General features: G+C 35.0%; 4 protein-coding genes across 4 annotated transcripts; 3 read left to right on the plus strand and 1 right to left on the minus strand.

Moving 5' to 3' along the window:
* Nucleotides 1–1,837: 1,837 nt before the first annotated feature.
* On the plus strand, nucleotides 1,838–2,354 carry LOC7480176 (histone H4). The gene has a single exon (XM_002310819.4). The coding sequence runs from the start codon at nucleotides 1,899–1,901 to the stop codon at nucleotides 2,208–2,210; it is 312 nt and encodes a 103-aa protein (XP_002310855.1). The 5' UTR covers nucleotides 1,838–1,898; the 3' UTR covers nucleotides 2,211–2,354.
* Nucleotides 2,355–3,041: 687 nt separating this feature from the next.
* On the plus strand, nucleotides 3,042–6,690 carry LOC7480175 (peptidyl-prolyl cis-trans isomerase Pin1). The gene is made up of 2 exons (XM_002310818.4): nucleotides 3,042–3,553; nucleotides 6,275–6,690. Exons 1-2 carry the CDS (start codon nucleotides 3,310–3,312, stop codon nucleotides 6,397–6,399), a joined length of 369 nt encoding a protein of 122 aa, XP_002310854.3. The 5' UTR covers nucleotides 3,042–3,309; the 3' UTR covers nucleotides 6,400–6,690.
* Nucleotides 6,691–7,564: 874 nt separating this feature from the next.
* LOC7495538 (histone H4) lies at nucleotides 7,565–8,126 on the plus strand. The gene has a single exon (XM_002310817.3). It carries the CDS (start codon nucleotides 7,672–7,674, stop codon nucleotides 7,981–7,983), a length of 312 nt encoding a protein of 103 aa, XP_002310853.1. The 5' UTR covers nucleotides 7,565–7,671; the 3' UTR covers nucleotides 7,984–8,126.
* A 1,734-nt stretch (nucleotides 8,127–9,860) lies between these two features.
* Nucleotides 9,861–13,255, minus strand: LOC7495537 (zinc finger CCCH domain-containing protein 6). The gene is made up of 4 exons (XM_002310265.3): nucleotides 12,820–13,255; nucleotides 11,728–11,937; nucleotides 11,422–11,546; nucleotides 9,861–11,342 (listed from the first exon to the last, which is right to left on the minus strand). Exons 1-4 carry the CDS (start codon nucleotides 12,877–12,879, stop codon nucleotides 10,064–10,066), a joined length of 1,674 nt encoding a protein of 557 aa, XP_002310301.1. The 5' UTR covers nucleotides 12,880–13,255; the 3' UTR covers nucleotides 9,861–10,063.
* Nucleotides 13,256–14,099: the final 844 nt, after the last annotated feature.

The following is a 14,099-nucleotide window of genomic DNA, read 5'->3' on the forward strand; positions in this document are numbered from 1 at the left end:
ACGCCTAGGGTCTGCAGACCCGCTCCCCTAGGTCCAGACCCATTGGTAACGTATCTGCGTCCGGACCCACGATTAATGGATCTCGAGTTGGGACCCAAGGCTAATGGGTCCAGCGTCGGGACCCAATTTTCTTAGGTCCCGCGTCTAAACCCAATTCTCTTCTATGATATCCCACATCGAAAGCGAGCGTCCAGAGCGAAAGCTTTATGAGTAGAGCCGGTTGTTGACATGTTGTATGCATTGTGGGGCGTTAGGCTCAGAAGTGGGCTCGCATCACCAGGAACAAAACCGTGAGGGCGGTAAGGCCTAAAGTGGACAATATACGGCATGTTAGGCCGGGCTATTACATTTTCGGTCCATCGTTAAAAGCCAATTCTCTTGGGTCCTTCGTCGTGACCCAATTCTCTTAGGTCCGGGTCCTTCGTCGTGACCCAATTCTTTTAGGTCCCGCATCAGAATCTAAGACGAATGAGTCCTGCGTTAAATCCCAATTCTCTTGGATCCTGCGTCAGAACCCCATTCTATTGGGTCCTGCCTTAGGACCCAATTTTCTTGGGTCTTGTGTCAGGACCCAAAGCTAATGGGTCTCGTGGAGGACCCAAGGTTACAGGATCCTAGGTTTCTAAACATTATTATTTGTATTATAAATATTATTATTTTTATTATAATTAAAAGTATTAATGTAAAAAATATTTTTATTTGTGTTATAAATATTTTTATTTCCATTATAATTAAAAGTATTAATATTAAAAATAGTATTATTTGTGTTACAAATATTATTATTTTTATTATAATTAATATTTGTATTATTAAAAATATTATTTTTATTATTAAAAATATTATTATTTTTACTATAGTTAATATTATTAATAAATTTGAAAAAACATTATTATCAATATTGAAAAAAAATCATAGATTTGATTTGAAGGGTAAAATTAAAAATTATTTTTATTATTGTTATTGTTATTATTATCATTAATAAATCTGAAAAAAATACTATTATTACTATTGAAGAAAAAACATAATTTTTTTAAAATATTAAAAAATACAAGAATTTTGACAGACAAGTAAAATATTATTATTTATATCATAAATATTATTGTTAGGTTTAGCGTTGTAACCTTACTTAGTGTTCTTCAATCTTAGATTTTTTTGAAATTTTTTATAAAAATAAAAAGTTAACTCGCAGCAGCATAGCGCGACAATCTAACTAGTAAATACAAATTAATGGTGCAAACCTACAAGAAGGAGTGTCAATCATTTATTGAAAAATAACTATTTTCTAATTAAAGTGGATAATTGTGAAAATCATTAATTGGTCTCCCATCCATCCATTAAAAATTATATTTCAAATGACTCGTTTTCCAGATCATACGCGGTTTTCACATTAAATTGTTCATAGTATCTAGCAGAATGGCCCAATCAAGAAATAAAATCTTTTTAATGGTGTAATTGATATAAAAAGTACTTTTAAGTAGACAACTAAAATTATTCCAATAATTGGGGGATGAATTTAAAGTTTTCCCATAATCTCAGTGCGTGACCTAAAAACCCTCTCATGGGCTCACTCCACGGTCCAATTACAAAACCCATAACATTTTCATGGTCTCGAGATTTAAGCGCCCTTCTTAATTTTTTGACTTGCCAAACGCGGCAAAGGCTAAAAAAAATCCACTTTCACTCCCCAAGAAAACCACGATCCCGCTCTCATCGTCTCCACCAATAACATTCAAGCATTTAAATCCAACAGCCCAAAACCTAAACCCCACGCCTCACACGGATCGTTACTTGATCCAACGGCCACCCTTCCACCTATCTCTCAATAAAACAGGCCACAGATCATTGCTTCCCAGATAAAAAAAATCAAGAAATCTAGAGTGAAAAAAGAAGAGGAAAAAATGTCAGGGAGAGGAAAAGGAGGAAAGGGACTGGGAAAAGGAGGAGCCAAGAGGCATCGTAAGGTTCTTCGAGATAACATTCAGGGCATCACCAAGCCTGCGATTCGTCGACTGGCTAGGCGTGGCGGAGTCAAGCGTATCAGTGGGCTTATCTATGAAGAAACCAGAGGTGTCCTCAAGATCTTCTTGGAGAATGTGATTCGTGATGCAGTCACCTACACAGAGCATGCTCGCCGCAAGACAGTGACTGCAATGGATGTTGTATATGCTTTGAAGAGACAGGGCCGTACTTTATATGGTTTTGGTGGTTGATTCAGTGATTCATGTACTGGGCTGATTGAGTTTTAGGTCTTTTAGAACTGGGTTGTGGATAGCTGTATCTCTTGCTACCCAAGTGTCATGTATCTATGTGTTTCTGTTTTAATGCTTGAATGAATGGCTCTTAATTTGTGTTTCTGTTTCCTTTCTGCTTCTTATGATTCGCTTCAATTCTGTGAGCCCTCAATGTCTCGAAACAAGGTCGCGAGCCGATCTGTTTGGCTTCATGATACATATAGGGAAGGAGATCCTGCCAAGGGAGATTAAGCATATATTGGCCGAATAAATCAGTGTGATTGAGCCAAAAACTTGGCGGAGCTCAAAAGGACAGAGGCAAGTCTGTCCAGTGTTTGCTTAGACCCTGTTTGAATTTGATATTTTTTTGCCCTTTAATTTTTTTTTTTGTGATTTTGGATGTTAATATTAAAAATAAATAAATAAATCTTAAAAAATAAAAAAATATTATTTAAATACATTTAAAAAATAAAAAACAATTTCTATTACACTTGCAAACACCATTTAATTTTTCTTATCGGAGCCGATACCGCATATTTTTCCAATCATGGTCAAGAGAATTCTGTCGACGACAATCAAATACAATCCACGGTCCGACCTAGTCCCAACTCGACATCCAAGAAATAGTATCATCGTAGGCCCAGCCCATGTACCACTAGACGGCCCATTTCCTCATTCACTACACTAATTTTACATTAAAGGAAACTTTTTATTTTTATAATATATTAAGCTAGCTTATCAATTTATTAATTAACAGTATTTTAATAAAGTTAACCTAATTAACGTGTCTCAAAAGACATCCCTTACATCAGGCAAAAGCTAGAAGATAACCTATGACATCAAAGCCACAAGGCACTATAAACCCAAGACGGATATAAAGAGAAAAAACCCTACAAAGAAGAAAAAGCACTGCTCTCACACACACAAAATCAAACTCAAAAGAGCAGCAAAAATAGATTCAGATCGAAAGAGAAAGAAAGATTCGATCTCACAAGAAGATCGAAACCGAGCACAACCATCCAAGCCAAAGCACAAAGAAACCCACAGAGAGAGCGAAAAGCACAAAAAGAGACCTAAAATGGCATCATCTGCATCAGGGACTCAAGTTCGAGCATCACACATCCTAATAAAACACGAGGGTTCAAGAAGGAAGGCATCATGGAAAGACCCAGAAGGTCGTGTGATCAAAAACACGACAAGGGATAGTGCTATTTCTGAACTCAAAGCAATTAGAGAGGATATTGTTTCTGGCAAAGCTAAGTTTGAGGATGTCGCTTCTAGAATCTCTGATTGTAGCTCTGCTAAACGTGGCGGCGATCTCGGTTAGTTCTTTTTCATGGTTTTTTTCTTGTTTTTTTTTGCAAGATATTTTTTTGGGCTGCTTTACTTTTAGTTATTGAGTGAATTGTAATTTGGAGATTTTAGCTCTTAGAGGTGTTGTGGTTAGATTAGGAAGACTAAGGTGAGGTTTAGTCATTGTGATTTGTTGCTGAAACCTGTGTGATGCTTGCAATTAGTGTTGGAACTGAGTGGGGATGTTTCTTTGGCTTTAAGTTTGGAATATCTGTGTGTTGTTTGATGGGATATAAGATTTTTTGTTTCTATTGGGTATGTATGAAATGGGTAGTGGTTATTTTCTTGGTTAGTGCTAGTTGGTGAATTTGATTTTACTCGAAGATTAAGTACGGTGAGGTTATAGGAATTTAGTGTTCCGAGGTGAAAATTATTTGGTGGTGACATTAGTTACCGGGACCATTTTTTGTATTCTGCAGTGAAATTAGTTACTCGGGCCAATTTTGTGCTATGCTGTTATTAAAGTGCTCAACTCCTTGCTTTTGACGGTAGAAATGTTTGATATAGAAAATCAAGTCTCTACACCACTGATGTAATAGGTGGTTATTAATTTATTATGGATATGTTAAATGGCTGATAGTTGAATTTTGTGCTTGTATGTACCTTTGGTAAAGGCTGGATTAAGCAAGATGATCCAACACTTGTTCACTTGTGGAGCTACTATGATTCTTTTTGAGAAATTTGTTAATCGTTTTGCTTTATGACACACTCTTTATTAAAATGAACATAATTTGAAACAAATTGAGTCGATATTCATGCACTTTTGTTCAAAGCATCCATGGGATTGCTTTTGCATCAACATAGTTGAGATAGCTAATGATGAAGTGATCAATTTAATAGATGATAATGAGGGAAGTACTTGATGAAATGTCTGGAAAGAGTACAATGCTTTCATTGTTGACCTTTATACCTCCAAGCTCATGCTTTGTGATTACTTTAAGGTGTCATCAAACCTAGATGCGTTCTGCAGAATAGCATGCGCTTTGTATTTTGATTCTTTCTTTGTGTGATAATGGCTTATGTTGCTTAACATACTGGATAAATTCATGAACTGGTCTCAGGTATCTGAACCTGGAGTTCACCTCTTTGGTGTTTTAATTCAATTACGTTATTGTTTTTATATGATGGTTTTGGAAAAATCAGGGAAAGGATTAAGAGAGAACCTTAAAGCAAAGAATATGTACTAGGTTCTTAATATATTTCTTTCAGGACATTTGATCTACTTTCTACTAAACTAGAACTCCGCTCAATCCCTAAAGAAATCTAAGCCTTAATACCAAATTAGTTCTGCATTTGTTGTGAGATGAGTGACATTAAGCTTGTGCATATGTCACAGAACATGGTAAAATAAAATTTGTTTACACTGACACTTTATAGGAGGCTGCATAAACAATTTCAAAGAAATTGAGCCAAGAAGGCTGTTCTTCTGTTTGACTTACAACATCTATGGAATTGCTGTTGCATTAACACATTTGAGATAACTAGATATGAACTTTTAAATTCAATAAATGAGAACAAGAATTGCTTGGTAATAGAAGTCTTCAAATACTATGATGCGTTTACAATGAGAGCATACCTCTAAGCTTGTTGTTTGTAGTTGCCTTTAAATTTTATTAAATGATGTATTTTTTGGGAACACATGCTCACCTCTTGATATGTCATGTAGCTCACAGTTTTAGATTGATAGATTCCTGGTTTAGCCATGATTAGTTAGGTGTGACCATGTTTTTGTGAGCCACATTTTCTCTCTTTCCTGCCTTCTAGGAGCAGAACCAGAAGTTCATCTCTGTTGTGGTTAATTATGTGTTACCTTGCTCTTAGTACACCGTTGCTGTTGTCAGTATTAATTTGATTAGGTTAGGTTAATAAAATTTGTGTATTTGATAAACTATCTAGTGTACAAGGGTAAATGCCTCCTTTTGCCACTATACTCTTGTTTTTTGTAAGATTTTTGCCTGTGCACAAGTTTATTTGTATGGATTCCATCCTTTTAACTTGTGATTCTGTTAAGGACTGTCTTTTTGTCTAACTCTGTTAGTTTGAGTGCCACATGTTGGTCAATCATTCACTGAACTACGAGAAAATGATGACGTGTGGAATTTTAAAAAACAGGCAAAAAAAAAAAAGCAAAAAGAAAGAAAAGAACAAAAAGAAACATGTTTTCTTAAATTATTAGAACCTAATCCATAAAAAAACAATTCAGTTTCTTCTTTTTAGACCAAAGAACGACCTTTAATTAAGACAGACGAGGAATTCTACTAGATAATCAACCTATTTCTCCTCAATCATCTATTTTCTACCAAGCTCAAAGCTTTAACTCCACCCCGCCCAATTAAGCTTTTGTTCAGGTTTATGGTGGCTAGGTAACCACCAGTGTCCAAATGGATACTAGGTCATCATATCAAATTTGTTGAAACCAGCTTGATGCATTTGCGACCTTAGCAACATGTGCGTGCGTGCATGTCTGATGAGAACAAAGCTAAGAGAGTTTTATACTTTGTTGGGAAGCCGCATAATCTTCAAGATGTGATCTTTGCTATATTATTGCCTCCTGGCCTTTGTAAACATAATTGCTGATATTTTAGTTTCAACTTAGATTCTGCCTGTTTTGGTTATATATAGTTTTATCTGTATCATCTCATCATCAAATGTATTGGTCTAAATAAAACTCCATGTTGATATTTCTACAGGGCCCTTTGGTCGAGGCCAGATGCAGAAGCCTTTTGAAGAGACTACCTTCTCTCTTAAGGTTGGTGAGATAAGTGACATAGTGGATACTGACAGTGGAGTTCACATCATCTTGAGGACTGGCTAATCATGCAGGGAGATCATGGCGTGTATTGAACAAATATTCGATGTACTTTGCGAACATATTCAAGCATTTACAGGATTGGTTTTGCTTTCATTTAATTCCACAATGATCACATAGTGGTCCTACCTGTTTGGTCATTCTTATTGTTTTGAATTGGTTCTTGACTCGTTAAGGCATCATCCCCTGACTCAGTTCAGGCTCGTGTGCTTGGGATTGTATTCCTTCTGAATGACTTCTGGGTGTGCTTTGGGTGAAATTTAACAGACTCTCTAATAATAGCTTCATTGGAATGAATGGATCCCACAAATAATTTTATATTTAACTAGCTGTTAGTTCATGCCCTAAGTAGAGGTTATCAACAAGAAAGACATGGATAAATAGCAGTAAAAGATTGCAGTGGTTACAATAAGTTCTGGTGTTGTTTCTGTCGAAGGACCGCTTGGCCTTCCAATGCTAAATTATCATTTCAACGAGTCATATTCTATTGGTTATACTATGCATGTTAATGATCCTCTCTTGGCCCTCTAGTGCTAAATTATCGTGTTGAGCTTTTTCTTATGTTTATAATGATGTGCTTTTTTTTTTAAATTTTTGCAACGAAACTAAAAAGTTGATAGTGTGCTAATAAGTAATAATAATTTTTTATTGATTCAAATGAAATGTTGAGACAGAAAGCTAAATAAAGATGTATATTAAGGCATTTGATATGGGAAGCTTTTTAATTTTTTAATTTAATTATATAATAATAAAATTGTTTTTTTTATTAAAAAATAAATAATTTAAACTCGTTGAAAAAAATTATAGTATGATTATACTACCACCATACCATGCACTCTTTAAAAAAGCTACAAATAGACAACTAGGAGGCAAAACTCCACGCTGGCAATCCTATATCCTGTTTATCTCCATATCCGTTAGATCGATTCTAACAAACGGTTATTACAAAAGCACCCGCTTGACGCGGATTGAACCATGGATAGAACATAATCCTACGGATATTACATAAAGAAGGCAGCCATGCTGGCAATCTCAGGCATCCTTTAAACCTCGTTAAAACATCCGTCAGATGATAACCAACCAACGGTGGATATTAAACCACCAAAAACTCATATCCGCCAAAACAACTGCCTTTTTCTGAAGAGCTCTGCCTCGTATAAATACCAGGCCAGACCTCTCTATGCAAATCACCTTTCAAGCCCATAAAAAAAGAGAAAAAACTCTCCCCTCTTTGATTTTCCGAGAAAATACTCAAGTTTTGCAGGAAAGTTTGCGAGGATGTCGGGAAGAGGAAAGGGCGGAAAGGGGCTGGGAAAGGGAGGTGCAAAGAGGCACAGGAAGGTGTTGAGAGATAACATCCAAGGAATCACAAAGCCAGCAATTAGAAGGCTAGCAAGAAGAGGAGGCGTGAAGAGAATTAGTGGGCTGATCTACGAGGAAACTAGAGGGGTTTTGAAGATCTTCCTTGAGAACGTGATTCGTGATGCTGTTACTTATACAGAGCATGCTAGGAGAAAGACTGTCACTGCCATGGATGTTGTCTATGCTCTTAAGAGGCAAGGTCGTACTTTGTATGGGTTTGGGGGTTAGGATTTGTCGGGTCTTCTATTTTGGTTGTATTGATTTCATTTGCGTAGGAATTTAGATCTTCTATGGGCTGGAATTGAAAAATAGGATCTGTAATTGAAACAATTTCTCAATCCTGATTCAGCTGTTGCCATTTTAGGCCAAAATTATTTGCTTCATTTTAATTCTTTTTGGACTTGATGCTACAAAAAGCTCCGATAAGTGGTTTCTTTTGAGATTTGAGAAATTGGGCTACAAGGGTTTATGAGAAAGAATCAACAATTCTTTGGCCTGACATAAAAGAGTCATTGGTGTAGTGTAGTCAAGCTGCTCGATCTTTGGTCTGTGAATGGTTTTGATTGAAGAAGGTGCGGTGTGTTTGGGCATGGAGGTATAGGCCCGCACGCCTTTCGTATTTTTGTTTTGGTCTTTTTTGAGAAAAAATAATAGAAATGGGGAAAAGGCAGAGAAGAGACCAGATGCTGACAAATTTCATGTCGATTGTATTTTTATTCATCTGATATCTCATTTTTTTTAGTTGTTTTGGAAAGGGAGAGTAGCCTGATAGATCAAAATCTTTCAGTTTGGAGAAGATTTAGGGGTGTGTTCAGTAACACAACATTTTTCATTTTCAGTTTTTTTTCTAAAAAGAATCAGAAAACAAGTTTATTTTTAATTTTTTAAATATTTTTCCAACCTAAGAAACTGGAAAAGATGTTCATATCACACTGTTTTTTATTTGGAAATAGAAATCATGGTGGTTTTTTTTTATATATAATTTTCCCCCAATCTAATTTGATTTATGGGTTTTTATTGTTTGGTGATTTTGCTAATTAGGTTTTAATTTGTTTAGTTTTGATTTTGAGTTTGAGTTTGATAGCTTGTGATTTTTGTCTTATCTAGGGATTAAAATAAAAGGACTTGCTTTGAGAAAGTGCTCACAAATTTAAAAAATAAATTTAAGAAAAAAATTGCTAGTTGTGGTTTAAAAAATACATGTCTGATTAAAATTGTTATGATATGAATTTTTACATGTAAAATAAATAAAAATTATGTTTTTATAAAAGAAAAGGAAATTATTTCAACTTTTTACAAAACAAAAGTTCGAAATACAATTACACACGGTATAAAAAATATAAACTATTTAAATAATTAAATAATTTTTTTTATATGGTTGAATAAAAAATAGAAACTACTACAATATCAAATTGTATCTTTAGTATATTAGAGCCCTATTTGTTTCATGAAAAATAATTTTCTAAACTTTCATATATTTATTTATTATTATGAAAGTTGATCAATGAGAGAAAAATTTGATTTGATTTTTAAAAAAATATTTTTTAGAAGTTCTAAAAAATTAAACAATATCTTATTATTTATTGATTATATTAAATTTAATACTTAATTTTTTAATTGTTATATATTTTATTTTGATTTTTTTTAATTTTATTTTTTAAAATTTAATTTAACTCCATTATTATATTAATTTTGATATTCATTTTTTATATATATATTTTTTCTATTTTTTTAATTTAATTTTTTATCTGTTGATAAAATCCTAGCACATATTTATCAAGACTTCGTTATATAATGACACATACTTACCACCAAATACAACGAGAAACGTGGATTGGACGAATATTTTACATGCCATCAACTTTGAGAACTGAAAGAAAAGAGGATAGAAAAAAAATTAAGTAGGTCTTATAAATATAACCTTCAAACTCGGGTGTTTTTTTTTTAATTAAAAAAAATGTTCTTTTAAGAATTTTTTATTTTAACCCACAACCAATGTTATTTCAACATTTAAAAAAAAAAAAAAAAAAACTTAAGTAAAAACGCTAAATCTAGGCTTTGAGCCATGTACATGTCATAGATGCAGTGGTTGATGTGAAAATTAATTGCAAAACCCATCTGATTTGATAAATAAAGGAAAATCCATTTGGCGATGCCAGGCCATTAGCTCATTTTCTTTTCTTGACAAAACCAATACCTCTTACACCCACCCTGTACAACATCAACAGCAAAATCGTGATCAGAATTGATTTACAGGTTTAAGTTCTCGTGTTCATAGCTCTGGTCCAAGTTAATGCAAAGGGCCAGGTCAAGTCCTCCCGGCAGTGATTTCCCCACTAAATTTCATTCTCTTTGCGACTTGGAGCTTCGAATCACCACTACCAGTCTGAAACTGGAATGACATATCATGCTGGAAATGGCAATCAGAGCCATTCCGGCATCCCTTGGGAGTTCTAAAATACATACAAGGCTTCTGAAACTTGGGCTTCAATTCTCTGTTTTTCGAGTTTTGTATCGATTCTGGGTTTTGAGTATGATTATAATAATGACTTCCATTATGGAATAGATTTCGATCCTTCATTTCTTTCTTTGCCGTTCCATGTTCCTTTATGAGGTTCTTAATGTAGTTCACATCCTTCACAAGGTTAGTTTTCTTTCCTGCTTGAGGAACACTGATGGGCTGTTTAGGCTTCTTAACCAGAGTGGATTTCACCAAATCAAACATTGGGTTGGGATGGATGTCTTTGAAATAAGATATTTGGGGTGTTTTTGATTCTGTAGGCACAAGGCTTGGTGTAGTTTGCATTGAATTAGACGCGGAAAACAAGTGCCCAACTGGTGGCCTAGGTGCTGAGACTTTGCCAGGTTCTTGAATGGGCACAGGAACTCCTAATCCAGTTGCTGGAACAGCATCCTGATGCATAGAGGTTCTAGTTACTGTCGTTTGTACCTGACTAAGTTGATGGTGCAAGCTTCCATCATAAGGCATTGATGGAAAATGCACTGCGGGTTTTGGACAGGGTATGGGAATCTGGCCCGTTGGCTTTGACCAGGGCAACTCCTCACTAGGTAGGTGCTGCAAGTTTCCATTAGCAGGGGATGGTGCTGAAACCATGGCAGGTTTTGCATACAATGGGGACCTGGAACTGGAAACTGGCCTAGATGTAACAGGAGGTGTTTGATTGCCACTGATAAGTTTGTCAACCATTTTGGGGTCTCTAAAGATTTTAACAAGTAAATCAGTGTCAATCAAGCCTCCCTGCTCCTTGCTTTTCATGATAGCAGTAACAGCAGCAGAAGCTGCTGTGATTGGATGAGTACCTGGATCAGGTAATCTTCCAAGTTCTGGTTTTTGACTTGCAGGTGGATTTAGAGCAGGGGTGTTGCACTTTGAAGAGTTCAGGATTCCAGATGACAATAAAACTGGAGGCAATGCTGGTGACAGGGAAGTTGTCGGGTTTTTTAGTGGTTCTGTCAAAGCAGGTGGCATTTCTGCAGCTTCTTCTTCTTCAACAGGAATGAGAGGGATAATTGGAGTGAGGCTATCATCATAATTTTCCTCTTCCACGTCTAAAGAAACAGCAGGGCTACACAGAAAAGAATGTGAGGCCTAGTCAGACGAAGATGCTTTACAGAATCTTGGTTTGCAAAAATAAGAAATTTTACCTGGGAGGAACAGAAGAAGGGCGTGGATAAACTGCTTCAAGAACTCTCATTTCCCTCAGTTTTTGAGCCTCTGACTCCTGGCTTTCTTCTCCATCCGTGACATGCCAGTTGTAATTCACAACAAACTGTTTTCAGACGAGAAAAGCCAGCAGTTGGGGTTTTAATAATTCAATCACTTGACACCACATTCTACATCCTAAAGGTCTAATGACATTAAGTTATCACATCACGATGTCACCACATGGTGCATAAGAAACAGCATATTTATGCAAGTAGAAGGGAAAATAACTGAGAAAATCTGCTTACATTTGGTGGGCACTTCCATTGAACCCTAGGAATGCAGGATAATTCCTTTATACATGGATTCAAAAAGTGAGTGCCTTCAAATCCAGGGGGAAGGTCATTCGAATCCTTACTGCTTGAAATCGGCAAAAGCCGCGATGCATTTTTCTGAAGAAGATCTCGGACTTGTCCACCAACTTCTGAAGGACAATCCTCGGATAGAAACAGCCTCACCTATTAAACATCAGAAACAAGTCCATAACAAGAAATAAATACCCAGTAACATTTAGAAACCCTTACATTAACATAAAAGGGAATCATCTAGGGGCACTCAAAAAACTGAGAGCAAGATAAACTGCTTAAAAATTAGTTAGAAGACTGCAGACAGCTATCAACTCAATCAGCACAAGTAAAAACTAGGGCACCAGTAAATTCTCAAACGACTATGATATGACCTAGAAAAGAACACTGTCATGGTGAAAATCTAATTGTCAACAAAAGCATTATGGCAGTGTGAACAAGCAACGTTCATACAAATCCGAACTAAATGAACCACCTAATAAAATCGCATTAGCAACATTAATTTGATTCACAAGATCCTGAATACACACTACAAACCTGGACGCTTTTTCACCCCAATCAACTCCTGCTATTTTGACAAATGAGCACACTCAATTATGAAAACATAAATGACTCGATGCACTAGACAATCAATTCCCGATTATATTGTTTGCAGTTCTTCTCTCATACTATAATTGAAAAATCATAGATCAGAAATCAAATCTCCAGCAACTAATCCACTTATCTATTAAGAGCATTTTAAAAAGGTTCCACGCCTCCAACTATTTCCAATGGTCCTATGAAGCATCTCAATAGTGCTTGCTAATGATCTACAAGGAAATTCAATTCAGATTCAAATGGTGCAAATGAGTGAGCAATTTGTAGATCAAAGAAAGGACTTTGGTTAAGGACTTCAGACAGAATGCCCAACTACATCAATAACAGATATCACTATTATACACATCCAGATAATAATCGCTTGCTGTATCAGATTTAAATTTGGACTACTTGAGAAATGAAAGAAGAAAAGGATTAATAAAATAATTACAGGTATACCTGACAAAGATAAAGACCTGGTGCCCACGAAACCCTGTTTGATTTCCTCGATCGCTTCATATCACTAAATCTAAAATCCTTCTCTCTTCAAATCAAATCAAATTTTATCAACTATTTTTCGATTTCAGTAATAGTAACTGAAACAGTTTAATCAGATTTTTTTTTTCAGATTTCAAAAACAAATAGTCCAACACGTCTTTATTTTTTTGAACAAATTCTCTGATGATTTTCGCGAAAGAAGAAGATATATATATACAAGACAGACGCGTCTGTAGAAGGAAGCGGGAGAGGAGGAGAGCAGATGGATATAAGGAGGAATCAACCCGCCAGAGAGGACGGTGCTTATCGGTCCGGGCTTGGGGCTTGGCCTGGACTAGCTTACTTTTTTTTAACCTAATTAGATGGTAGATCAAGGCAAGTCTAGGATAGCGCAGCAGCCAAGTTAACATAAATCAACTCTATTTTATTTTATTTAAAAAAATTAAAAATAATATTATTTAAAAAAATTAATAGGTTTTAATTGGTTTTTCTCGAACAGAACAAATTTTAAGACCATGTTACACTAGCCCCTTTTTTTTTTTATTATTATTAAAACCCTATTTATAACTATTTTCTTTTTGAAAGATTAGACATCGCATATAAAGTTGGCAAGTGGTGATGAGTTGGTGGCTAATAACTGGTCCACCTGTCTGCTCTTATCTTTTCTTTTGTTTGATTTTGACTTTCCGAATTTATTAATAATCGCCACGTATCTTTATTCTAGGCTTACCCCACACGTCGGAATTTTATTCTTGCCTTGTTAATACTCAATTATGTGAAAGCTAATTACTCTTGTTAAACTAAGTATTATGATAATAATCGTACGTGAACCCAAACTTGAAGTTATGCTCTTGAGTTTACAGTCATTAAAGTATATTTTGGAGAGTTAATTATACTTTAATCTTTGTTGTTTATCAAAATTAATCAATTGTTTCCACTGTAGCCTTGATTTAGTATTATTCTTCTTAAAGAACAGTATTTTCTTTCATGAATGAATTTTTCAACCAAAAAAAAATCTTTTCTAATTTTAGAAAATAAAAAAATTCAATAAGGTGATAAATATAATTAGATTTAAAATATTAAAATTAAATATATGATTTTTTAAAATCATGAGAACTAATCAATAAATCTTTCAAATTACAAAAATAATCTCAAATTCAATCCAATTTTTTTTTATTATTATTAACATGGGTGTCCGGGCTAACTTGCGCGTATCTCGACTAATCTAATGAGTCCTGAAG

This window comes from Populus trichocarpa, chromosome 7, assembly GCF_000002775.5.
Source record: "Populus trichocarpa isolate Nisqually-1 chromosome 7, P.trichocarpa_v4.1, whole genome shotgun sequence".
NCBI classification, from domain to species: domain Eukaryota; kingdom Viridiplantae; phylum Streptophyta; class Magnoliopsida; order Malpighiales; family Salicaceae; genus Populus; species Populus trichocarpa.